Source organism: Falco naumanni, chromosome 2 (assembly GCF_017639655.2).
Source record: "Falco naumanni isolate bFalNau1 chromosome 2, bFalNau1.pat, whole genome shotgun sequence".
In the NCBI taxonomy this organism is placed as follows: domain Eukaryota; kingdom Metazoa; phylum Chordata; class Aves; order Falconiformes; family Falconidae; genus Falco; species Falco naumanni.
The window spans coordinates 2,410,240-2,436,643 of NC_054055.1; the positions used below are offsets into that span (position 1 = coordinate 2,410,240).

At 45.7% G+C, this 26,404-nt stretch overlaps 2 protein-coding genes, 2 long non-coding RNA genes and 1 pseudogene across 4 annotated transcripts; 3 read left to right on the forward strand and 2 right to left on the reverse strand.

Annotated features, from left to right (window-relative positions):
• Positions 1 to 3,896: 3,896 nt before the first annotated feature.
• LOC121082924 lies at positions 3,897 to 14,618 on the reverse strand. Its single transcript, XR_005826178.1, has 4 exons — positions 14,543 to 14,618; positions 12,717 to 12,762; positions 10,257 to 10,353; positions 3,897 to 6,427 (listed from the first exon to the last, which is right to left on the reverse strand). It is a non-coding gene; the product is annotated as an uncharacterized LOC121082924 (long non-coding RNA).
• LOC121082901 (olfactory receptor 51G2-like) lies at positions 6,423 to 9,043 on the forward strand. The gene has a single exon (XM_040582594.1). It carries the CDS (start codon positions 7,897 to 7,899, stop codon positions 8,869 to 8,871), a length of 975 nt encoding a protein of 324 aa, XP_040438528.1. The 5' UTR covers positions 6,423 to 7,896; the 3' UTR covers positions 8,872 to 9,043.
• Positions 10,599 to 18,605, forward strand: LOC121082904 (olfactory receptor 51E2-like). The gene is made up of 2 exons (XM_040582598.1): positions 10,599 to 11,096; positions 14,460 to 18,605. The coding sequence occupies exon 2, from the start codon at positions 14,508 to 14,510 to the stop codon at positions 15,462 to 15,464; it is 957 nt and encodes a 318-aa protein (XP_040438532.1). The 5' UTR covers positions 10,599 to 11,096; positions 14,460 to 14,507; the 3' UTR covers positions 15,465 to 18,605.
• On the reverse strand, positions 17,572 to 26,026 carry LOC121082923. Its single transcript, XR_005826177.1, has 3 exons — positions 25,960 to 26,026; positions 20,280 to 20,416; positions 17,572 to 17,655 (listed from the first exon to the last, which is right to left on the reverse strand). It is a non-coding gene; the product is annotated as an uncharacterized LOC121082923 (long non-coding RNA).
• LOC121082908 lies at positions 20,778 to 23,728 on the forward strand (annotated as a pseudogene).
• Positions 26,027 to 26,404: the final 378 nt, after the last annotated feature.

Consider the following 26,404-nt stretch of genomic DNA (forward strand, 5'->3'; position numbering starts at 1 on the left):
CTGGCTGCGAGGAGCTGCTGGATCTTTGGTGTTTAACCCACCACACCTCCCCTGGGTTGTTAGCTGGTACTACAAGCTCATCCCTGGACCTCAGCAGGAGAGGGATTCCCCCTAATGCTAGGCCCCAAGGGAGATCCCAAAGCAGGAGAGATCCCTGGCTCCAGGGTTACATGGTCCTTTGAGCAATCTGTCATTAAAGCAGCTGGTCCATGTCCAGGTCCTGACAAGCTCTTTTCCTCAGCGCTATATTCGAGCCTTAGTAGGTGGTTGACTTGGAAAAACGTTTAATCACTGCTGGTGATGTCAGAGCTGTTAGTGGCAATGTGGTCAGCTGCTGCTTTGATAGCAAGTGGGAAGGAGAAGACAGCCCATCTGGACTGCAGCCTCTCCTTCCAGGCAACTGGGGTGGTTTTGTCCAGCTCAACACATCTGCTGCAGCCAAAGAAAACTGCATATGATCAAACAACCTTTGCATTTTTGAAACTTTTTGAAGCACAGAAGGGTAGGGGACGTGCCTGCCTTCCTCCCCTGCCTTGGATCTACAAAGTCTGGAGCAACCCAGAGGGACACTGCTGGGCTGGTGGGAGGTGAAACCTCCACAGCAGCAGCCTTTGAGTCTCACCTTTCAGTTCAGACCTGTGCATGGACACCAGTGGAATCCCTCACCAGGAGAAAAGAAGGAAGTCAAAACTGGTGCCAATGTGGTGATTTCAAGTAGCAACTGTGCTCCTGTTCTCCTGGATCTTCCTAAACCCTTTCCTATTCTTTATTTGTGTATCTCCAAAGAGCATTACCTTCCTAAATGTTATAAGCATGCTTGTTTTGAAGAGGGTCTTGTAAAGGCTTTTATATGGGAGGACCAACACCCCCCACCCCCACCCCCAGTCTTTCCCTTCCCTTCTCACTGTCCCTTCTCACCCTCCTATCAGTACTCCAACACTGAACTCTGGCCTATACAGTAAATATGATTAGGACTGGATCAGGCTCAAATTATAAACATTTCCAGCAAATAGACTGATGCGTGCCAAGTGGTGATCATGTTCGCCCTTAGCTGTGGTTCTGGGAAAGCAGGAGTTTTTTTCCAAGATGGGAAAATAGATACAGAGATCCTCACACCACTTCTTACATACATGCAATACCTACGCTTCTAGGAAAAGTGGTTAAGCAGAAAACCAGCAAGAATGACTTTGTGGGAGCACAGTATGGAAACCACTGCAGGAAGCTTGGTGCATGTGGGCGAGTCTTGAGACACAGATCAGAGGGAATCACAAGATTTTTGAGCATATCTGGTACAAGATGAAATTATTTTACACTATCCAATAGGCATGGGGGTGATTCAAGCAAGACCAGTGTTGGGCATTTTATAGTGGCTGCTGGGAGCATGAGCCCTTTTTCTCATCCAGCTGCTGGTCTGCTGGATAACCATGAGCAGATGTTTTCATCTCGAAGCCATTCCCTTGTCCCAGCAGATCCTATGCAACCCATTTCTCCATGCCAAGTATAGAGCCAGGCTGCTCAGCACACTGGTCTGGAGAGGACCCTCAAGCTCGACTTTCATGCTAGAAATAGGTTATCATTTCAGCATATGTAAGATCGGTAACAAGGGGAAATTTTCACTCTGTGAGTTCCTAGGGGTGATGCTGCAGTTTGCAAAGGCAATCATTGCTTCCACCTGCACCAGACACAGGTTTGCTCAACACAGTTTGTCTCAGCATCTCATTGCAGGAGGCTGAATGAGTAATGCTGGAAACTGTCCAACATGTAGAGTAAAATGGTGACAGAGAGTCCCAGGGGGAAGAAAGTAAATGTGCATGAGAGATGAGCATGCGCATGCAGCTGGGCTGAGTAAAGCAGGGAAACAGATACTGCATCATTTCCACAGATCACAGAATCATCGTAGAATGGTTTGGGCTGGAAGAACTGGATCTTAAAGATCAAAGATGCATGAATCAAAAAAGATTCAAGATTATTCCTTTTCTGGAGAGCTGTGGAAAAACAGGTCTGGAAGGGGCCTGGAGAGGGTATCTTGCTTGTGCCTTTGCCCTGAGACAGGTTCAGATCAGCTGAAACCATTACTGAGAGGCATTCAGGAAAACCATCTGTGGTGGCAACTCCATGACTATGCCAGTCTGCTCCCCTGCTTCACTGTCCACCCCTGTCCTAGCCTCAGGTCTGCTTCTTGCCAATTCAGCCCATGACACTTTGTCTTAGCTTTGCAGTCTGGTTATTCCCATCTCTGCAGCATCTCTTTGCTTTGCTGCAGGACACTTCCCCTGCTGCTTCCAAGGTCATCTCCTGCTTTCACTCTGCACTGTAGCATCTCAGCCACCCCAAACCCATCACACCACCTTTGAGTTTTGTGCTTATCATGGCCAACTGGGATACAGCTTTCACTTTCCAATGTAAAGACATTGTTCTCTGGCTAAAGCTTGTTTGCTCTGAAAACTGTAAGAACTATGCTACTAAATCAAGCTAAGGGTACCTCCATCCTGCCTTGAAAAGTGGCTATTAATGGCCATTTAAGAAGGTCATTTACAGTTTATTCTTCCCTTGGCACACATCCCAGCACCTAGCAATCAATTTAGAGGCTTCCTGAACAGGAGGCAGCACCTCGACCATCACGTTTAATAGAAATCAGTTAATCTCTCACCTATGCATTTGTCTAATACAGTTTTTCACTTAGGGCTGACAACATCCAGTGGTGATGAGTCTCATAATTCCATTATAAGCTCTTTAAAAAAGTATTTTTGAATTTGTTTTAAATCTTTTGCCTGATATTTTCAGGCTGTGCTCTCCCTCTCCTAGTTCACATAGTCTGAGAAAAGAGGAATAATCATTCCATACGTATCCTCTCCTCCCCATTCATTGTCTTATAGACTTTTCCTGTACTGCTTTGCTGTCTCTTCTCAAGCCTGATGAGTCCTTTTCTGATAATCTCCACTTCTACAGGAGCTTCCCTGAAACGACCCTGTTTTTTTCACATCTCACACATCTAGAGATAACAAACCTCTGCCGGGACCATTTGGATGACTGTCACAAACGCTCAATGTATTCAGCTGTAAGCCTGGCCATGAGGTTTAACAACCAGACAGGAACAGGCAGCTGTCTTACTTAAAATTAATGCTTGTAAATTAATTATTCTTTGGCACTGAGGCCACCCAGCACCAGGCGTTCCAGGATCATGCCAACAAACCCTTTAGCCTCTAAAATGAGGCAGGGAAATCATGCAGACCCCTGAGCCCCTGTCTGGGGATTGTTGAAGCACCAGTTGGCTCTGGTCAGCAGCATTGCAGGGACCATGATAACAATTTGCTGGTGTCTATCGTGGGCAGTGCCCCAGCACAGTCTGGTTTATGACCATAGAAGTATCTCTTAGGTCCGGTGGCTGTATTTACTATAGACACCTCACAGGAGAATGGGCAAACCCATTAGCTCTCCTGTGTCTTGCTTTGACAGCCACAAAAACAGGAGGGGTTAATAGCAATTTCCACCTCACAGCTGAGGTGGCAAAGCTAAACTTATTAACACAAAACATCTAGGTACAACAGGCTTCTGGACCATCTGGGAGGATATCCGCTAATGTGTCTGCATTTGGCTTTGTAATATTTAGTTTGTTTTCATTGTGCAAAATATTATGCTTTTAATTAAACATTTCATGTCTCACTGGTCACAGGCAAATAGCTAGAACTTCACCTCTGTTAGTCCCTCAGAGAGATGCTGCAAACACTCTTCTTGCAAAATTTATTGTTATTTGCATTACAGATCCATTCTTACCATAAAAATTACATGTATTGCCAGCACTGCAGCATTGCCAGCCATAAATCACAGTGAGCTATAAACACGTCACCCAATAAACTATCAGGAGAAAATCATGCCTGCTGGGAGAACATCATAAATGGAAAAGATCATTTACTTCACACACTATTTTCACTGGTACGCCTCACACTGTTTACGCATGGGTAGCCTGGGCTCCGCACCGCTCCCGGTTGATTGGACAGGGTCAGTCCTCGGGGCACGTTATAAGCGCTGCCCTTCTGGTGCTGAGACACGGATGCAGGTTCTTCCTCTGCATCACAGCAGGGTTGTGCTGCCTGCGCAGGTCATAAAGCCCCTGGGTCCCCACCGCCACACTCGGTAAGTACCCTGGGCAATTAGCAGCCTCTCCATCATTGCACTACTCTTTTACTAGTGCTCTGGCTGTGGTTTATGGGGCTAGACATCAATAAAGGTGGGGAGGTGCATCTCCAAAATGCCGCTTGGGAGGTCCACACCACTCCACAGGACCCACTGGGTGGAATGTACTGGTGGAAGTGGGCAGGTGTAATTTCAGGCAGAGCTGGCATCACAGTACTGCTGGGGAAGATCTAGCCATTACAGTGCTGCTTGCCATTGTGCTGTGGGCTTTGTGTAAGAATTAGTCTGCTCTTCCACTGTCTGGTGGCCTGGCTCAGCTGGTGGGAATGGCACATTCCTGTCCTTGTCTGTAAAGTCAACAGAAATTTGGCTCTGTGGGTGCTGTGTCCTGAGTCCTCCGTTCGCTGAGCAGCTGAGCCCTCACTTGGGTGCTTGAGTGGGCAGTGATCCAGTTGTGAAAATACCAAAGTCTCCTCTTGGGGAAAAAAGCAAATTTCTTGGGCTCATACTTCCCCAGCCTGCTCTTCCAAATCCCTGCTCTTGCGTATGCTGAGAAGAACTCGTAAAGCACCAGTACTTTGCTTAAGTTACTGGTGAAAATCAGTCAGAGACAGACAAGAAATCACGAGGTGGCTTTTGAGGGTTGGAGAAGGAGAGACAGCACTGTGTCCTCCATGAGGCATCTGCATTCATGCCTGACCCCTTTCCTCAGGCAGTCTGGAGTATCTCCTGGGGAGCAGAAATGCCTTGGGCACTGAATAGTCGGACAGCTTTCTCTCTGTGGTAGAATGCCTTTCTAGGCTAGCAGCAAATACTCCCCAGGTGCTGCCATTAATTTTTAAATTTGTATCCTCCGCCAGCTGGAGGTTTGTTTCCTCATCAGGGCTTGGCTGCAGCATGAGAGGTGTAATTACTGTCCCATGATATTCAACTAGGAGGTGTAACCTATATGTGTGCTACATGTTATATATACACATATAAACATACATAAACATAAATAAGGATGCATAGTTGTTCATATATTTCATATATATATTTATATATATTACTTATAGACACACACATAAAACATGGAGAGGAAAAAATGGCTTGGAGTGGGATCTGTATCTGTAAAGTGTAGGAGCACATCACAAATCCGAGTAGCTCAGAGAGGAGCAGAGCTAGTAAAGCCCATTTCTAAATAACTTCATATTGCATGGTAGAAGTGGCCGGTGTCTAACAAAATCAGGATTGCATGAAGGTTTTCTTGTAGGAACATCTTCTCGCCAGTCCTTTCTTTCCCTCCGTGCTCTGACAGTCTCCCTTCTTTATCCACCTCCATATTCCTGGAAACCTCCTGAATATTAATATCCTTGAGAGTTCTGGATATCTGCCAGATGCTGCTTTAAGTGAGACAGTTAGACAAACAGGCATGCATGCACTCAGGTTTTAAGTTTTTTTTAACCCAGCCTCCAGACGAGACTGAATTGCAGGAGTCTGCAGATTAATTCTCACTGCTCAGATGCTGTTGGATTGGTAGAAAGGAACAGCTCTTACCTTTGGGGAGCTCTAAGGCACCTTGTAGGACCAGAGGTGCCTCTGGACAGTTTCCTTTTGCCAACGTTGACCACTGCCAATGTGTTAGGGAAGGCGTTGGCTGCCCATCCACGTCTGTGCCATCCCATGCGCCGGTGAAGAAAGGCTGTGACTTGTCCCTTCAGCAACTGACACAGTGGGGCTATGTGCTTGTCAAGATGATTCCTGATACTGATGTGTAACTTTGCAATGAAGATAAAGTGGTCCTGCTTGGAGGAAATTAAATGACTTTGTGTCTTCCTCAGTTCTCATCAGTTAGGTGTTGCTTTTGCCCTGGAGCAGGAAGATGTTTATCCTTGTTAAGCTTTGGGATTTATTGCCACATTAGACTTTCAAGCAGGCTGAGAGTCCAATGGAGTAAAATCATATTAGGAACGTAATAAATACTTCATGGAAGATATGTGTGTTTATTCAAAAATGAAGTGTATTATAGTAAGCCCTCTTGCTCATAATTCATGTACTCTTTGACCTACTTGTTTTGTATCTTATGGAAGGTGCATTAGGACTGAACCCACAAGTATTTCCTTTAATCAGCTCTTCTTTTGCACATTGACTGTTTTCCCCCATCCACCCAGCCAGTTATTCTGTCACAGAAGCCACAGAGAGGGCTCCAGGACCCTGTCAACCTCTCCAGCATCTCTGTTAGGGTGCATTGTCATGTGCAGTGTAGGAACCTGGATTGTGCTGAGATGGCTGAATCCTCCAAGGGGACTGAAACCTGTAATAAGATCACAGGCACATAGCTTCATTGAACAGTTCAGGTTGGGGAGACTTCAAAAGATCTGGCATGAGAGCTGGAACTAGATGATCTTTAATGTTCCTTCCAGCCCAAACCAAGATATGATTCTGTGATCTGTAGTCCAAGGTCCTGCTCAAAGCTGTGAGGTCAGACAAAACTGCTCATGGATTTATCCATTGGGATCTTGAAAACTTCTAAAGATGGAGATGTACAATGTCTCTGGGTAACCTGCTCTGATGCTTGACAGTCCTCATGGGGAAACATTTCTTGTCGTGTCCAGTCTAAACCTCCCTTGTTTCAACTTACACCTCTTGTCTTTCATCCTTCTGTCATTCACTGCTGTGAAAAGCCTGCCGCGACCTTCTTGATAGCCTCCTTGTAGGCAGAGGAAGGCTGCTGCTGAGTCCTTGCAAAGCCTTCTCCAGGCTGAATAAACCTCTTTCCTTGATCTCTTTTCCTGGTGTATTGCTCCAACCCCCATCCATCTCAGTGGCCTTCTGCTGGCCTCTTTCCTTGGTCTCTTACCCTAGGACATTGCTCCAACTCCCATACATCCCAGTGTCTTTCTGCTGAACTCACTAGAGTAGACATCTGCTAGATTTCTGTAAAGGCCTCAGTGGCCTCATACTCTTGATCCCTGTGTAAAAACCCCACCATATCCTCCGTGCCCCCCCCCCTCTGATTCAGACCCAGAGACTTCCTGTGGATGCCTTAGTGCTTCTGAACCTGCAGCTTCTTGTGCCTTGGCTTGCATTTGCCTGTTATTAATGAAAGTCACAGGCACCACACAAGTGCGGTTTTGCTCATTTATTCCCCAGCACCTGATAGTAAGGTAGATTATAAAATGAGCAACAACTTGGATGTGAATTCCCCTAAAAATCTACCTTACACTGGTGGCCATCTTCTGAGTTGAGAGTAGCAGTGTTTAAGTGCCCGATTCTCTGTTATATTTTGCATTTCCAATGTTGATTTCTTAACTAAGAAGTCAGAGTTAAACTTTCACCATTTTTGTGTCCTTTGATCTCCAGTTATCATGAAAAAGAAGCCACGTGCTTAGCAGCTTAGTCTTGGTTGGGATGACTGTAGAAAAAGCATTTGCTCACTCCATAGAGCATCTCAATCTGTGGAATTTGGGGACAATTGTAAAACAGTAGCACTCACCAGGAATGTTTTCACTTTCATTTCAAGAACATTTTTTCTTTTAAAGAAAAACCGTCCCTCCTTTTCTTTCATTTTATAGTTTAATGGATAAACAAGGGTCTAGTTTTATGTGCCACTATGGTAATTAGTGTCCTAAACAGCATGGGGGCATCTTCATAGACTGGTGGGATGGTAGAGGGTTGTGGCAGTTGTCATTACCCACTTCTACATTCAGTGGAGAGTCCAACTATTTGGAGTTTCTGTTGTTCGTTTGTTTTAGGTATAGGTCATGTGAGAGCTGAGCTGGGATGGAGCATGACTCACATACCACGTGGGAATTAAATGGCTCCTTCTATCAGCCTTCAGCTTTCCTCATGATGGGCATCCCAGGCCTGGAAGCCCTTCACCACTGGATCTCCATCCCTTTCTGTGCACTGTACCTTATTGCTCTCCTGGGAAACTGCATGATCCTCTTCATCATAAAGAAGACCCAAAGTCTTCATGAACCAATGTACTACTTCCTTTCCATGCTGTCAGTCACTGACCTGGGTTTGGTTCTATGTACGCTGCCTACTACTCTGGGCATTTTTTGGTTTAATATGCGAAGGATTGGTTTTGATGCTTGCCTCACTCAAATGTATTTCATCCACATACTGTCCTTCATTGAATCCTCTGTGCTCCTGGCAATGGCATTTGACCGATTCATTGCCATCTCCCATCCACTGAGACATCCATCCATACTGACAAAGACGACTGTCATAAAAATAGGTTTGGCAATTATAATGAGGGGTATGGTCTCCCTCCTTCCCATACCCTTCTTGCTCAAGAGACTAACCTTTTGTGGGAAGACTGAGCTTTCTCATTCTTTTTGCTTCCATCCTGATATCATGAACCTAGCATGTGCAGATATCAAAGTCAATGTCTTCTATGGTATGATTATTCTCTTATCAACGGTGGGGATGGACTTCATCTTCATTGTGCTGTCCTACATCCTGATCATTAAAACTGTTATCAGCCTTGCAACCAAGGAGGAGTGTCTCAAGGCTTTGAATACATGTGTCTCCCACATCTGTGCTGTTCTAGTGTTCTTCATCCCAATGATCGGACTGTCCATGATCCACCGCTTTGGAAAGAACATTCCTCCTCTGGTCAACAGTTTGGTGGCCTACACCTACCTTATAATTCCCCCTGCTCTCAACCCCATTATCTACAGCATAAAATGCAGCCACATCCGTGAGGCTTTGCTCAGGGTACTGTGGAGGAAGAGTGAATCTGAGTGGTAGCTTCCTTTGCTATTTCTGTTAGAAAGTACTGGTGAGACTGGTTTCTTGGTGCTCCATCCACGTGGGTAACTGCCAGAGGAAAGATCTGTAGATCCACTCGGACTCTGTCCCTATACCCAGAGCTGTGATATTCCATGTTTTGTCCTAGTATGATGCTTTCGTCCCTTGCAGCAGCCTGCAAACACTCCAAGCATTAATGCCAGTGATATATACAGATGGAAACCCCAATTAGAAGAAAACAGTTAAAGAAAAATGAGCTGCGAGATTTTCTCTTCTCAAATCATGCAATGGGGTGGATCAAGAAACCTCTGCAATGCACGTAATACAAACTCTAGTAGCCAGATAATGCTGTGTAAGCTTCACTCATACTCCCTTGCATGGGGCCATCATTCCCCTATGGCATATTACTGCATAGCTAACCCAGATAGCAAGTTCAACAGGACAGGGCTTGGGCCAAGGGTTTAGAGCGACTCCGAATATCCCAGCCACTAGCTGTTCAACAGGAAACATTCCACAAAATGGAGCTCAGCTCCAGAGGCTGAACACAGATAATTTTCTGAAGATTAGGTCCTGTTAAGTGGGCCTTCAGTGCTCTCATTCCTTCTAAAAAAACCCTCAACCTTCATCTTTGTTTGTGTTTCTGAAGTGCCATCCAGTTCTACAGCAGTGGAAACAGTACTGCTTTTGCATCTCTTTTTGATGCCTTTGAGTCTTACCATTTCATCAAGTCTAATGTTCCAGCCATTGTTTTGCATTGAATGTAATGTATGTGCAAAAAATCTTCAATAAAAGACACCTATAAGTCAACAGACTTGATGAGGCCATTTTTTTCTGTCTATATGATGCAGAGATATTATCTTAGAGTCGCTTAAAATCTTCAGGATTTGCTGTGGATGAGCACAGGATTATATGAATTAGGGATGCATGGGGATGGTGCTTCAGCATCTGGTGTGGCTAGCTCTCTTGCTGAAAAAAAGTTTCAAAAGTATAATAGAAATAGCTAAACTTCCTGACACTAAGGACCACATTCTACAGTCTTCCACCTGAGATCTGCCATGTACTGAATGTACCATTCAGAGGGACAGGAGGAGATCTCCAGGGGTAGTCCACAGATGAAAGGTGACAATGTGTCCCAACATATTACTGCTCTGCTGTAGGATGGGTCTCAGCCAGACACATAGAAAGGTTTAATTACCCTCCTTACTTTCATCCTCCCACAGACAGAATAAAGTTGCCCCAAATCTTTCATGCTTCCAAATTATGGAGCTATATTTCTGTTGCTCCAAAGACATACTTTGGCCAGTCTTGACCATGGTGGAGAATAAGAAATTGTGTCCACCTTGGAAGGGTGAAGCAGCAGAAGGTATGAGGACAGGATTACTTACCAGAACTGGCCTGTTTCTGCCTGCTGCTAAGCACTTCACACTTCAGACTAACCCAGGATTAGTGTATTTTTCTATTCTGCTGTACACATAACAGTACCTGGAATAGAGAGAAAAGAATGAGGGAACATCTCCAAAAAGAAATGTAAAGGGAGAAGGGAAGATTCCTGAGGGGAGGATTCCCAGGCCACTGTTTGTTTTGTGCTGTGCTAGTTATTTTGCTGAGGATCCCAGTGAGCCCTTGCACAAGTTAAGATACTGTTCAGCAGACCACCCCAGAACATCTGCTTGAGCATTGGCACAGTGGGTCTTGGGGTGGAGGTTCTGTTTGCATTGAGATAGCACCCAATGGGACCACTCTTTGCTCAAAATAGCTAAGGTTAACCTGGTGCTTGTAGCCAGTTATTATCAGAGGAAAGATTAACGTAAGGGAACAAACACAACTTTCAGCGGAAAAGCCTAGAAAAGAGCTTTACTGGAGAGGTGCTTATCTTGCAGGATCCTTACACAACACTGCTCCCATTCTGAAAACTTCCAGACTTTCTCTGTGGATAGCTGTGCTTCCTGCCTACAGCCATTCTCTGAGACAGAAAAAGCCCAAGGAGGCTCTGCCACAGCAAGCAAACACTCAGAGGAGACAGCAAGGGAGGAAATGTGTGGGAGATTTGTTAGCACATTTATTAACACAGCTGGAGACCATGGTGGAGTAAGGCTTGCAGTGGCATTTAGTGCATCCCCATCATCCAGTTCAGCAGAGCTTCATCTGCCACCACGTCTTCTTCCCAACCTGTGTAGCTGGAAGGTACCAAGCAGATGCTCAAGATACGGAAACTTCTGTATAAGGTACTGTGTTTTAGGAACATATGTTCAAAAACCTTTGTGGCTGCCTTGGGGAATGGGAAACTTAGCTGTGTTTTTAAATCTGTGTAAGAGAAGAGCTAAATGAACCACTTAAAGCTGCTAATTCCTATTTTGTGATGCCCTGAGCTCTCTGCTTTGTACATGGGATCACTTATGGTACCTGCCAATAGATTTCTTTTGTATGAGGCACAAGGAAGAGCAGTGTGAGGCGTATCAGAAGCATCTCTTGGAGAGGAGAGGAGAAGTAGGAGAGAAGGATGGGAAGGGGAGGGGAAGGAATGGGAGATGCAGAGAGGGAGAGACAAAGTGGGAAGAGGAAGGGGAAGGGAAAGGGAGAGAAGAAGGAGAAGGGTAAGGAGAAGGAGAAGGAGGAGAAGGGAAAGGAGAAGGAGAAGGAGAAAATAAGGAAAATGAGAAGGAGAAGGGAAAGGAGAAGGAGATGGAGGAGAAGGAGAAGGAGGAGAAGGAGAAGGAGAAGGGAAAGGAGAAGGGAAAGGAGAAGGAGAAGATAAGGAAAAGGAGAAGGAGAAGGAGAAGGAGAAGAAAGGAAGGGAATTCCTGCCATCTCCATTGGTTCCCACTGCCAGCTCTTCCCATCTGAACCCCTCTTCAAGCCCTGCACTGTGCATCTCCTTCCTCTGCCCTAGGAAACTCTCCTGTTACCCACATTCACATGGAGCCGTGCTGCAGTCCCTGCTGTGCTCTGTGGCTTTGTCCACATTATAATTAAAAGAGGGATAAGGACAATTCTCTGTCCTGGAGACACCTGGTGCTTCTTGACCCCGTCTATCTTTTCTTCCTTTCCTAACCAGGATGGCTTTACTCCACAGCCCAGTAGACATTATTCCCAGGCTGGTACTACCCCCTGATTCATGCCCAGGCACTGCCTGGGGCAGGGCTAGCTGGGAGCAGCCAGGAATGTCCCCGGAGGTGAGGAATGGGTAAATGACTTGGATGATGCTGTGATGAGTCTGCAGCCATGTTTTGTTCACTTTAGTACAGGCACAGCTTGTAGAACTCCAGATACAGCAAGCGCCTGCCCAGAGCAACTGATTTAGCCAGGACCTGGGCATATTTATGAAATAGTAGCCAAGTTACAAGCAGGTACACAAATGTTCTGTTTACAAATGATAACAAACAGCTAGGAAAAAAAACAAAAACCACATGTGATCAAACCTTTGCTTAAGATTAATTTTAATTTTGGTTCAAAAATGCTTTGAATTTGAGTGATGTCTTGTGGGTGGTTTTTTCTTTTCCTTTTTCCCTTGCAGTAATGTTTTGGCTTGATGTATACTGTTTTTTAACAATGAGATGGTATGGAAAAGCGGCTACATATTCAAAAAGGCTCAGAGCACTTTGAGGGGGTATATATATTCCCCTGTCACTGCCATATCATAGGAGGGAGTACTGGAGATATGGATTCAAGTGATGAGACTGTCCCATTGCCTGCTCCATTCTGGAAAATTGGTCTAAAATCAGTTTTGACCCCATGGGACAAACCTGGTCAATGTTTACGAGCATTTAGAGATTACGAGATCAGCTGCTGTGGCTGCTGTTAGTGGTCCTCTGGCTTTGATGGTTTTACTATCTGAATGTGCTTACCTCTTGTTAAATGCAGTTACTGGGGCTTGCTGGTGGAAGGATCCCCCTAGGAAAACAAATCTGCATTTACTGGTGTTTTTAAAGACACAGACTCACTTTTCACCTCCACAGAAAGCAAGATTCTTACAGTACCTGGTCTGCATACCACTAGCAATCCAAACTTTTAGTCACTTCTGAAAATGTTGGTTCATTTATCGATGCTATAGAATGAAAGGTAAACTGAAACATCCAGGGATTGTTGACTTTATGTGCCTGTCTCTCACAGCTGTATTCTTGCAAAATAAATGGTATGGCAGAAATTTTACAATGAGACTCATAGTGTAGTTACACCTCAGTGGTTGGCAGGTAAGTTGGCTCCAATACTTGTTGGCAATTACTGAAACACATTGTTCATTCAGGTTGCATCTTAATGTGTTTTGCTGAAAATTCGATCACTAGAATAGCTATTAGGCAACTGACAACAACAGCCCACTTACGTTATTTGTAAATTGTGTATAAAAAGCTAGAATATGAATCTTATTTATTAGAGATTCAAGAGGGAAGAATCCCACATCAGGGAAATAAATCATGATTGTTATTTCAGGATAAGGGCTTCACCACAGATGTGCAGTAAAAAAGCAAAACACATTTTCACAACTGAATGTTACTTTTAAAATAGCTGTATTAATAGCCTGTGGAGCTAGCTTGACATTAAAACCTTCTGTATCCTCGTTTTACATGGGTAGAGCATGAAAGAAATAATCAGAAAACTGCAGATAGCAGTTATGCACTTGACCTTATGCTGTCCATACAGGCCAGGGGAGAGGGTGAGTTTATTCCAGCATAGGTACAGCCAGCTGCTAGCTTGCTGCCTGATTCATTGGGGTGGATGGATAAAGTCCCATACCACCATGGAGGTAGAGCTAACCCCCTCTTCTTTATGGTCAGAGGTGGGGACTGCGAGTCAGGCAGGGTCTGCACCTCTGTCCTAAGCCAGGCTGGGCTGTGCAGCACTGGGACTTCTGACACTGCCCTTGCACCAGCCTTTGACGCTCCAGCCCAACACTTTCTAATTCCCAATATTTTTAAAAATCTGATCAATGGGAATACAAAGGCACTTAAAGCAAAGGCATATCTTCCTGTCTATTTTCATTAGGTCACAGCACCCCTGGAAAGTTTACAGATACAGAATAAGGAGAATAATCAGACTATTTTTTTCTCTACAGATATTCTTATATTTCCATATGTGTTTTCAGGCAGAAAGTATGAAAATCCAATCCGTGTGTGCAAACAAATAAATATGCATGTCTCACTGTGCGTGTCTGAAGTACTTGGGAGTGGTGGACCGTGGGAGGCAGCACAGCCAGTTTCACAGAGTACATTTCTGACAGGGCAGCACAGCACACATGGGAAAACTCAAGCATAGCTGATAGTTAACAGTAAGCAGTAACTTTCCTTTTTTTCAATTTGCCCTTTAAAAATAAAAGAAAACATGTTCAGTTGTTTGGTTTATAATTTAAAATGTTGATTTTACAGTGTTCTGTATTTAAGAAAATTCACAATTCCTGTTCAAATTCAAATGCCACTATTTTGTGGCTGCATATGTTATTCTATAGAGCCATAATGGGCTAAAGAAATAGGAGAGGAGCTCTCTGTATCAGTATGACAACTGTAAGATCCCCTTGCATTTCACAAGCACAATCCCCTGGGATTCACAGTCATGGGAAAGGATTTATAAAGCTGCTGTTTCTCTTTTCCTTGCAGCAGGGGATGTGCCATGGCATAGCATGACTGCTTTTCACCCCACACGCCATGCCCTTCCCCAACAGCTCGGACCTCAGCCCAACCTCGTTCATCTTGGCCAGCATCCCAGGGCTGGAGACTGCACATTTCTGGATGGCGATCTTTCTGTGCTCCATGTACATCTTGGCAGTCACAGGCAACTGTGTGGTGCTGTTCATCGTGAAGACAGAACCCAGCCTACACGCTCCCATGTACTTCTTTCTCTGCATGCTGGCTGCCATCGACCTGGCCTTGTCCACTTCCACAGTACCACGTGTCCTCTCCTTCTACTGGTTCAACACCAAGGAGATCAGCTTTGGTGCTTGCCTTGTCCAGATGTTCTTCATCCATACCCTCTCAGCCATCGAGTCCACTGTCCTCCTAGCCATGGCGGTGGACCGCTACGTGGCCATCTGCCACCCACTGAGGCATGCTGCCATCCTCACAAATGCTGCAACAGCAAAAATAGGGCTGGTAGCCATGGCCAGGGGAGTTCTCTTCTTCCTACCTTTGCCTTTGCTCCTCCTGCCCCTTCCATTCTGCAGCTCCCGGGTGCTGTCACACTCCTTCTGCCTGCACCAGGATGTGATGAACCTGGCCTGTGCCAACACCACCCCCAGCATGGTTTATGGCCTCACTGCCATCCTGCTGGTCATGGGGCTGGATGCCATCCTCATCTGCCTCTCCTATATCCTGATCCTCAAGGCTGTCTTGCGGCTGGCATTGTGGAAGGAGAGGATCAAGGTGTTCAGCACCTGCATTGCCCATATCTGCGTGGTCCTGGCCTTCTACGTGCCCCTCATTGGGCTGTCCGTGGTGCACAGGTTTGGGAAGGATCTGGCTCCACTGGTCCATATCACCATGGGGAACATTTACATCCTGGTGCCTGCTGTGCTTAACCCCATCATCTACGGGGTGAGGACCAAAGAGATACAGAGGAGGATCCTCAATTTAATTCATATATACAACAACAGAATTTCCCAGTGACTTGTTCTTAGTCACTGTCTCCTGTATCCTCATACCAGCTCACCTTGTTTTACACTCAGAGACTTTGGTGCAGGGCTGTCCTTTGTTTTTATGGCACCTAGGACATGGTAGGAGACTGTGGTGCCTACCACAAGGCAAGAAATAAACAGCAATTGCAAACTCTTTCCAGGACTGTTAACCCTCACCAAACGTGGAGAGAATCTACTGTGATGATCTAAATCCAACCCTGATCCATCAGGTAAAGCAATGGGAAGGAAAAGTGGCTCAGCAAACTAATAAAGATGTCTTGACATTGCACTTCTTTGTTCTCATCTCACCTCTAACACTGGCAGACCTGAGTGAATGCTACAGTGTTTTTTGAATGATTCAGTTAATTCATGGTTTCTACTTGTGGCACGTTTGTTTTCCAAAAACAATTTAGCAAAATTTTTGCCAGAAGCTTTGTTAAATATGATATCACTCTTTTAAGTATGTAAGTCCAGGACACAACATTATAGATAGAGAAATGCACTTCAGAAGTCCTCCACCTCTGTGATCTTGTCCTGTCCTATTGGGTCGTCAGTCAGGACAGCTCAGCCACTTTGTAGCAGATGCTCTGGAAAAATTTCAGAGCCAGACTTATTGGTAGCAATTGTAAAAATAATTGCAGTTACTAATTATAGCAAATAAAATGACAATGTCTCAAGAGAAGAAATAAGCAAGTTATAAATGTTAGCGATACTTCCAAGCTGAAGGAAGTGGTAATTCCAAGTCAAAGGTGTTTTATACCTTTGAGTTCACACATGCTTGGAATTCCTAAGAAGTTACAAATTAAGTTCAAAATTTTTGGCTTGCAAGCTTTTTTAATGCTTCCTAGGTATTGCCCATGAAACAGAGTACCTGACAACCTTTCCTCTCTTTATTCTCACAACTCCAGTGGGATACTACCATAAAATTCTCAATACAATGAAATCCAAGAAGCTGTAGTGCCAGTGAAGGTCTGAAAGAAAACTGCATTTGTTGTTACACCATCACAGAATCACAGAGTGGTTGAGGTTAGAGGCACCTCTGAAGGTCATCTTGTCCAAGCCCCCAACTCAAGCAGGGCCAGCTAGAGCCAGCTGTTTGGGACTGTGTCCAGGCAGCTTTTGAATATCTCTAAGGATCTCTAAGGATGGAGGCACCACTTCATATTTTGGAATAAGATTATAGAACCTGGGAAAGGATGTTTTACAAAGGATTTGCAATAAGATTTTGCAAAGAAGCATACAGATTTGAAGAGTATTCACTTCTAAGTTTTTTTTCCCCAAATGTTCTTTGTCTTTTAAAATATGAATCTGTTGCTTTATAAATAGAAAAAAAGAAGCAATCTCTTCTTTTTCATCTTGGTTTTTAAACTCTTACTTTGTTCTTGGTTATCATGAATTGTGGTCTTCATCCTTGAAGCGGCTGCCATGCACAAGGACGCGTTTGCTGTTCCCACTGCAATAACCCACTGGGATTCCTCCAGTGAGAGGTGCCAGTGGGGTGTGATCTCTAATTTGAACACACTATCTTTCATTGTGCAAGGAAGTAGTGCACAAAACCTTGCACAGCAGGACCCTTCAGAGATGACTAGTGACCTCAGGACATCTCTAAGCCAACCTCCTGCTCAAAGCAGGGGCAGCTCTGCAGTCAGCAAGGTTGCTCAGGGCTTTTTTCAGTTTGGTGTTGAAAGCTTCCAAGGATGGATGTTGCATAACCTCTTTGGGACTCTATTACAGTTCTTGATTGTCCTTACTGTGAAAAACCTTATCTTCATATCCAGTTTCAATTTTTCTAGTTTCAATTTACACTTGTTTTCTGTCATTCTCCTTCTTGCCATGCCACATTGCGCAGAGCTTGGCTCCATCTTCTTGATAAGGGCAGGAGAATGCTGCTCTCCTGCTGTTGGGTCTTCCCCAGACCTTTTCTTTTCCAGGCTGAACAAGCCCATTTTCCTAAGCCTCTCCTCACAGAGCATTGCTCCAACCCCAGCCACCCTGGGAGCCACCAGCTGTACTTACTCCACTTTGTTGATGCCTTTTTTTCATTGCAGCCCAAAACCAGATACGGTACCTCGATCTGGTTTACCAAGCATGGAGTAGACTGTTGGATAATCCTTTTGGAGCATGGCAGATCACTCTGGAAAGATCAACCCAGAGCCCCAAACAAAAAACATCAGGAAGAACTGCTAGAGAAGGAGGAAAGAGAAAAACAAAAAATACAGAACATGTAAATCTGCACTGATTCACACCATGCAAGTGGAAGTTTGCTTGATGGTCTAAGATATGTAGGGAGAAGTTTCATTTAGTGTTAGGCCAGTTTGCATGGAGTTTTCTCCAGCTGGGTCCTAAAAACCTTCCAATGATTAGGCAGCACAACCTCTCTGGGCAACCCTCCTTTGATTGGCATGTGCTCCTGTTGCCCCTGTACATGCTCATGTAATATAAGCAAGTTTAGTTGTGAAAAAGAAAGAAATTACTTGAGAAAAACAGGGAAATATGTGGAAAGCAGGCAATGAATAATGAGTTCCCTCAGGGAGGACAGAAAACATGCCTGAGTGCTACACTCAAGGGCTCTTGCCTCTTGGCCACTACTTCTAGGTGTGCTAAAACAGGTGTCTCACCAAAGACACAAGCTGTCTTGCATCAGGGCTTTCAAATGATGGCCATATGGTGCAGTTTGCTCCAATCACCAACTAACACTGAGAGTGAAATAGGTGTCTTTTTCATTGTCTGTGCCTGTATAGCTTCAGTCTTCATGAAACACATCTTGTTACAACCCTGTCTGCTAAATTAAAGAACATTTTATTTCAAACTAAATACTTTCATTTAAGTGAGTTACAAGTAGTTGCCATCTGGGACTTCCAGGCAATTTTGCCCTGTCATTTTTGTCGTATCGTGTTTTAGTAGAGCTTAGAAGGGTAAAAAAATTTCATAAAAGTGAAAACAATCTGTACCTGCCTAAAGTGATTTGGGAAGTGCGAATGAATTCTTTCAGAGGCACACTATGGATCTAAACCCTTTTCAGATGGCTGTGGCATTGAGAAATGTCTCCCACTCATTCTCCATATGTCGCTTATATTTTTTCATTTCATGCTGAGAGAAAAATGAATAAAAATGAATGAACCATCCTGAAAATGCTGTATTATATTTCCTAGCCATCTTTCTCCAGGATAGACAGTTACTAAAGCCTCAGAACAGAGAGGCATGATGAATTTCTCCTGGGTGCAGATTACAACTGTGTGGGATTCTTCCTCTCTTGCTTTACAAACTTTAGTCATAGAGCTTTGCTTTGCTGGAGAAGAGAGGGAACATGCCTTCTTCCTCGACATGTGTTTTTGCCAACAACTATGACAATGGCTTTTCAGCGGAAATGTCCATTGCTGAGGCACTGGGGTCAACTCTGCCCTGCAGCAGAAGGAAAACTCCAACCAGGGCATGGGGCATCTGAATCCAGGTCTCCTCCATGAGCAGGGCTAAGAGCCAGAGGTGGGGATGGACTGACTTAGCTGCATCCCAGCTGGCTCTGGGGAGGTGACAAAAGGGTGGGGCAAGGAGAGGGAGAAGGGAGTGGAGGACAGGATGGGAGTGTGGTTTGCACAGTGGTGGGGCAAGGACTAGGAGTCACAGGAGCCTGGAAATGGCAATAGGGCAACAAGGAGTTGTACTGAGCTGGAACAGTAGTTGGAGATTGTAGAAGAATGAAGCTGGGTTAATTAGCATTTATAATATACAGCTGTGGGCTGGCTTCAGAGGCAGCAGGCTGGCTGATGTAGATAACGTGCAGCTGTGGCTGGTTCTGTTAAGTGGTTGAGAGCCAGTGAAGAGAGAGCAGCCAAGGAAGAGAGAGGAGGAAGAAGCAGAGAGAGGCAGAGAGGCAGAGGGCTCTGGCTGAGGCGAGACAAGGAGAAGGCAGCAGAGGGACTGGCATGAAGAGTGTGTTGGTATGGGATGGTAAAAGACCTTGCTGCAGCTTGATAGTTTGGAGAGTGTTGTGATAGGAGATCTCCTGGGGGTTCTCCAAGTATTACCCTCCCCCTCTGGAATCGGACATGAGGACCCAGCATTTTTGGAAACTGGCATTTCTGCTGTCCCAGACTCTCTCAGTACCAAACCCAAGCCTTGAGGTTTGATACAGTTCCCCAGTCGTTGGAGGGGGGTGGGGATGGTATTTGTATGATTGGTGTTTTAATTGAAATTGGCATTGCCAAAGATTTGGCACAGTGATCTTACTTTGCATGAACTCAGCACAGGGAGGTGCTGTGTGCCACACAGCAAAGTTACTTATGAAACATGCAGAGGGCTCTCAAATGTGCCTTTCAACATTTCACCACTCTCCAACTATGTAATGGGGATGATGTTATCAACTTTTCTCTCAAAGCCTCTATTAGAGCTATGGATGAAATGTAGCACAGAAAGCATAGATTGCTCTTGTTCAGAAAGTATTTCATAATTCATGCTGCTGCAGTTCTAATTACCAGCCCAGTCCTGTGATCCAATCTTGAACTGCCCCATTGCTCTTAAGTCTCCTCCAAATAAACACGCTGCAAGAAGACATGCACAAAATGGGACAAAATGCAGTTGTGCCTATGACGTCCCCAGCATTAAGATGCTTAAAAACTGTCTATTTGTCTCTCTCTAATTACACTTTAAGTAGCAGGGGAATACAGAGCTCCCTGCTGGGACAGAAAACTGTCTCCTGGTGTCCTCAGTGCAGAGTCCCTGCATGGAAACCTGTAGCACTCAGATGAGTATTTAGGATTTGGGCAGTAATGTGTTGCTCTCCAGTCAGACCTTTGATGCCACTATTCACCCTGGATGGCAGCAGCAGCAGCAAGCACTGAACAGCCCCAGGTCCTGTCTCTCTTATTGCCTTTGTCTGGGAATTGCATTCCCCATCCTGGCGTTCTCCGTGGAAGAATGAAGTTTTAGCAGCACCAACAGAGGCAGCTGGCGGGAAGGAGGTGGAAAGAAGAACGAAAAATATCAGGAATCTTAATTCCTAGGATGTTTACAGTCACATGGAAAAAAGAGAGGAAATCTCTCCCAGAGCACAGGTGACCCAAAGCCATATGTATCTGTAAGGTCTCAAGTGCAGCCCCGCCAGCCCAGCCCCAGCTGGTTACTGCTGGCTGGTCTGGGCTGAGGTGGTTGTGGTGTGAAATCTCTCTCTGGATGGAGCGGGAGTGCAGCTGCTGGAGCTGGCTTGGCTGGCACCAGACCCTTGGGGAGGAAAAGCTCAGCTTTCTTCTGCGAAGCTGCTATTGTCTGCTCCATCCCTCTGCTCTTGGCGGCTCCAGGGAGGTTTCTGAAGGGTCAGGACCATTGGCCTCATCTGTGCTGCCGGAGCCTTCAAGGAATACTTTTCCCAAAGTGTTGGGGAAAACCCATGAACTGAGCAATGTGCAGGGGCTGAGCAAGCTGCAGTCTTTTCTGGGGGGAGAACGGACTGTGTTTGTAGGTCGGCAGGGTGTCAAACACCGTGGCACTGGCTAAGTTTTTTACCCTGAAATGAGCTGTTCCTTGACTGAGGCAAGCCCTCGTTGTCAGTGTGTACACTGGCAAGCAGCACAATGCTGTTACAAGTTTCTGTAGAGCTGGTGCTAATGACTTCATATCCCCACCATGCACATTTTAAGAAGGTTTACTTCAGACCAACTTTCATCTGGTCTCCTGGGCTGGATACCCTTTGGACACTGGAGAGTGTCAGGTATGTGCCTTGAGCAGTCTTCCCATTCGGTTTGATCTAGCATGCTCCAGGACCACTCCATCCACTTGGTGGACAGAGCACTTTCAGTGGAAACTGCCAGGACTCTTGCTTCAAAGGGGCTCTCCTGAGCCAGTGCAAGCAGCTATCACAGGGATGGCTGCCCATGGGGGGAATTTGAGCTTCTAGACCTACCTCATGATGGTCACTGTTTGCAGTGACCAGATCAGGTTGAGTGTGTTTGATGCTTTTCTTTACAGGATGCAAGAGCCCTCAGTGTAGGCCAGCGACAAGAAGGGTTTCATGTCTCTGAACTCTACTGCATTCTCCCACCCTCCCTACTTCCTACTTATTGGCATCCCTGGGCTGGAGCAGGAGCAGTTCTGTCTTGCCTTCCCCTGCTGCATCAGGTATGCCATTGCTGTGCTGGGGAACATCACTCTCGTCCTCATCATAAAGACAGAGCCAAGCCTGCATGAGCCCATGTACTTTTTCCTGGCCGTGCTGGCCTTCGCTGACTTGGTCCTATCAACATCTACACTACCCAAAATGCTTGACATATTCTGGCTGGGCTCCAGGAAGATTGGGTATCTCTTCTACCTTGCTCAGACGTTCTTCATCCATACTTTTTCATCAGTGGAGTTGGGCATGCTCGTGGCCATGGCCTTGGATCGCTACACTGCTATTTGCTTCCCCCTGCGGCACTCCAGCATCCTCTCTGTGCCAGTGGTGGTGGCCCTCGGGAGCCTGGTGCTGGTGCATGGGGTTCTCCTGTTGATTCCAGTCTGCTTCCTCCTTCTCAGGCTGCCCTTCTGCCAGCATCATGTCATTTCCCACTCTTACTGCAAGCATATGGCTGTGGTGAAGCTGGCATGTGGGGACAACAGACTCAATGTCATTGATGGCCTTTTCATGGCTTTCATAGTGACAGTATCGGACACGATTCTCATCTCTGTGTCCTACACCATGATCCTGTGGGTGGTGATGAGGCTGTCATCCCCAGAGGCATGACTTTAGTCTTCAGCACTTGTACATCCCATGTCTGTGTCATCCTTTCTTTCTATGTAGCTGCCCTCTTCACATGCTTCTCCCACCGCTTTGGGAAGAGCATCCCTCCCCACGTCCATATAATGGTGGCCAATCTCTACCTGCTACTCCCCCCCATGTTAAACCCCATTGTTTATGGGGTGAGAACAAAGAAGCTCCAGGAAAGGGTGTTCCTCTTCTTCCAGTGAAAGGCAACCTGGCCCATAGGTATGTGCCTCAGACTGTGCTTATCATTTACTGATGATGCTGGTAAATTTAATAAGCATCAGCACTCTGACTATTGATTTGTTCAGGGAGAAATCCTTCTTCAATGCCTGGAGTTTAAGCAATGCATTCTTGCAGAAATCACTAGATTGCCTCTTCTATTATCGCTGTCCAGGAGGTTTCAACCACTGTGTCATGAATCTTGGCATAAAAACATTCAGTCCAGCTTCTACACCACTGGGAGAAGGAGAGTTCACCCCTCCCAGCAGTTGAACTCTTCGCTGTTAAAATTCCTTCGCTATTAAAAAAAATATCCTCTCATGGTGAAAATTGTTCCACTATAAGCCTGAGTATCTCCAAAAGATCTTCATGCAGTGCTTTCATTATTTGAAAAGTGTTCCCTGGGCTGTGTGATGGTATTTAAAACACATGTAGAAGTAGCACTTAGGGACATGGTTTAGTGGTGGACTTGGCAGTCTTAGGTTTACGGTTGGACTTGATGGTCTTAAAGGTCTTTTCCAACCTGAATGATCCTCTGATTCTATGGGAAAGTGGTCACATGGGAACGGTGGCTATCCTTGCAGAAGGAAATGGTAGAATTCAATTTTAAGGCTTAACCCTTTTTTTTTTGTGTGTGTGTGTGTGTGTAAAGGCAAAACCTACACTAATCTTATGCTAGCAAATTCCAACAGTGCCATGTAAGTGTAAACCCTTTCAAAAATATCAGAAATCTTCACTGATGTGATTATGTGGAGTGATCTATCACGGAGAGATCATTGCTAACAGGATAGTACTGCATTAATATAAGGCAACTATCCTAAAAGGAGTGGCAAACATGTTTTACAAAATCACTGCTCTGTATTTCAGAAAGGTAAGCAGCAGAATGAGGTGAAGGTCAGGCAACCAAACTCAAGTTACAACATTCAAGCACATTACAGACCTTTCCTCTATTTTTAGTGCAAACTGAAGAGCACTAAGGGATGGAGAGGAGGTCTCTGACCTGGCCTGGTGTTTCTTGGAGCTCTCTGTCTTCTTGAGCAGCGCTGACTATTGTGGCCCCCCATGAGGAGTCCCCCACCTCTGCTCTCTCTCCGTGAGCGGGATGTTAGAAGGCAAGCATGAGGGGAGCCCCAGGAAGAGAGCATGCACTTCTGCTGAAGCAAAGCAGATGTGAGGCTGCAGACAAAATGGGAAACAAGTGGGTTTTGGCACCATTTCAGTAGAATACTGAAATTTCAACTCAGTGCATACTTTTTCTTCAGATAAAGCAGAAGTAGCTTTTCACGGACCACAGGCAAGAGGCAGGGGAAGCCAAAGGAGGAGAGAATTGATGGCAGTTTGTCTAAGAACTGGTCTCCGAGCACCCACTTCATTAAGCAGGGCACACTCATGAAGAATTCCTAAATGGTTCACACTTCTTGTGGACTGATGCTGACCCACCTCCACTCTGATGAGGTAGAACCCCCATTTTTCTGCAGGGTCCACAAAAAAATGTGTTTTTCATTTTCATGAAGAGCATGGGAGCTACCCTCATGACCCATGCCCATCCATTCCACCATACTGGTGCCTCTAGTGGCAATGGGAGGTTGCTTCCAAGAGATGCCTTTTGAAAGTAAGAAATAGCAGCAGGGGGTCGCTACTGGCCACATCAGTGCAAAGGTGGCTGGCTGATGCATATTGCTCTTGTGACCTGTGAGTTGTGTGCATACACACCATCACCACCACATAATGCCAGATACTCAGCACAAACAGCTTAGGCTCCCACTCGGGATTCCCTCCTCTGTAAATAAAGCAAGCTGGCTGTGACATCTGGAGCATTGCACAGTATGGATGGGGTGGTTGCTGGGGTGGGAGGGTGTCAGCAGTGCCCTCCAGTCAGTGCTAATGCTGCATGTCAGCTGCCTGGAGAATGTGGTGGGAAAGCCAAGGAGGTCTGTACCCAAACCAGGGACACAAGCACACTTTCTCAGGGGGTGGGTGTGTACAACTTTGGGCTGGTGCTTTGAAATCTAAAAGCAATGCATGGTGCAATTGCTGAAGAAGGCCAAACCTGAATGTTCTGATGGGCAGCGCAGTATTTTCAGGAGTTTTACCCCTGACAATGGTGCCTGAGGCCACAGCTGACGGGAAAAGGACATTTTGCCACCATCACTCTCTCCTGTCTGTAGGTTTGCATCTGTCCTTCTCATCCCTACGGAGGGTCTCTCAGGAAGGTTTCCTCCTCTTGGATGTCTCCTTGTTGAAGCCAGAAGCCAGAACCACATTCCAGTCCTCCTTTGACTTCACACCTCGTTTCTAGCCCTACTTAGCCATTCCACAGTAGCCTTCCACTTGACACTGGGTTTCATTCCTGATAGTCTGTTTGCATCATCTCCTTTGAGACAGTGGCTCACTCCAAAAAAAAACCCAGAAGCAGCAGTATCCAGTGAGCCTGGGACTCCCAGGGGATTTGGTGAAGTGGGCATATGGAGACGTGTTCACTGGCAGCCTGGAGGCAAGATGCTCAGGCAACTCATACTTGACTATTGCTCCGTATTTAAGGCAAAGTGATCTGCTATTTCTGGGCTGCTTTTCCCCTGTTACAAGTCTCCGGTTTGATAATTTCAGAGAACTATGCCAGTATTACTACAATATTACTGTTCAGGTGATTATTAAAAGGAGGATGTGCATGTAATGAGGAGCTTGTTACCTCAGCTCAGGTAAAGGAGCCCAGACCCTTTTCTTGTTGATGGGGGCCTGTACGCATCATTTATCTGACCAAGCTAGACATCGGGGTGAGACAAACTGCCTTCTGACAGTGCCTGTTCCCCAATGTGCCTCACAGGGCTCAGCAACCACCTGAGATGCTGATCCCTATGCAGCAGGCATCTGCACCCAGCTGAGGGGACAGTGACCTGTAAGGAAGAACAAACAGTCCCTGCCTGCGTTACAGCTTGGCAAGGTGGGCAAGTAAGACTGAATTCTTCTCTTCTCAGCATGCAGAAGTGGTTCCTGTGCACCACAGGGAGCTGCTGGAGCTGTCCTCCCTGCTAGAGGGTCATTTGGTTATTGTTTATTACATTTACGATGCAAAGCAGCACTTGTGTTTGCACAGACAAGAATATCTGAGTCCCACATCTTTCACTCTTGGGCTAGCAGATGTTCACAACACTGCTTTATGGCAACATGCTGGGGAATGCTGGTTGGATGGATCCTGCAAAATGTTGCTGCACTACATGGGTTCTCAGCTGTGCACAGCTCTCAGATGCAGAAACCACTTGGTGCACAGGCACTTACGTCAGGTCTTTGCTGCCAGGGTTATTTTTAGGGAAGGAAAAGATCACCAAGTCTGATAATCATTCACAGAAAGAAAGAAAATTGAGGTGCAAAGAAGTAACAAAAAAAAAAAAAAAAAGAAAGAAAAACATCTGAAATGAGGATGAAGCTCACAACCGGCAGAGAAGACATGCTCTGAAATGCTAGCACAGAAGTGATGTAGGAAGCTCATTCATACAGTACTGGAAGCCACGCTCAGATATGCGGGTGAGGGAGTCACCTGGCAATGTCAGAGCACAGGGGTAGGTAGCTGCATGGTGCTCCTTTGTCTTGCTCTTCTGCAGGACAAGGAAAAGCCAGAGCTAGGGCGGGTGAAGTCCCTCTGTGACTCCCGAGTCCAGATGTGGGCTTTCTGTATGAGATACAAGTCTGCTTTCAACCTTCATCCAGGATGCCAGCTCCTAAGTCTTTTTACCAGCTGGTGCCACACAGTCAATACACTATCACACCTGCCAATCTAGTAAAACGTTCTTTGGGTCCTGGCATAGAGGTGGCCATAATTCAGCCATCAGCTAGGTACTGTGTCCCTCCATCTCCACAAGCTTTCTAACTTTTAGGAGCTGTAGTTCTCCGTGGCCAGAACTGATCACAAAGGTAAAATGCCCTCTTGCTGTCTCAGCAAACTCAGAAGTCTGGGTCCCCATGGTCACTGTGAGAGAGACGTA

What these genes read in the sequence shown, in the direction of transcription:
- LOC121082901 (XM_040582594.1), top strand. Translation starts at nt 7,897, where the DNA reads ATGGAGCATGACTCACATACCACGTGGGAATTAAATGGCTCCTTCTAT.
- LOC121082904 (XM_040582598.1), top strand. Translation starts at nt 14,508, where the DNA reads ATGCCCTTCCCCAACAGCTCGGACCTCAGCCCAACCTCGTTCATCTTG.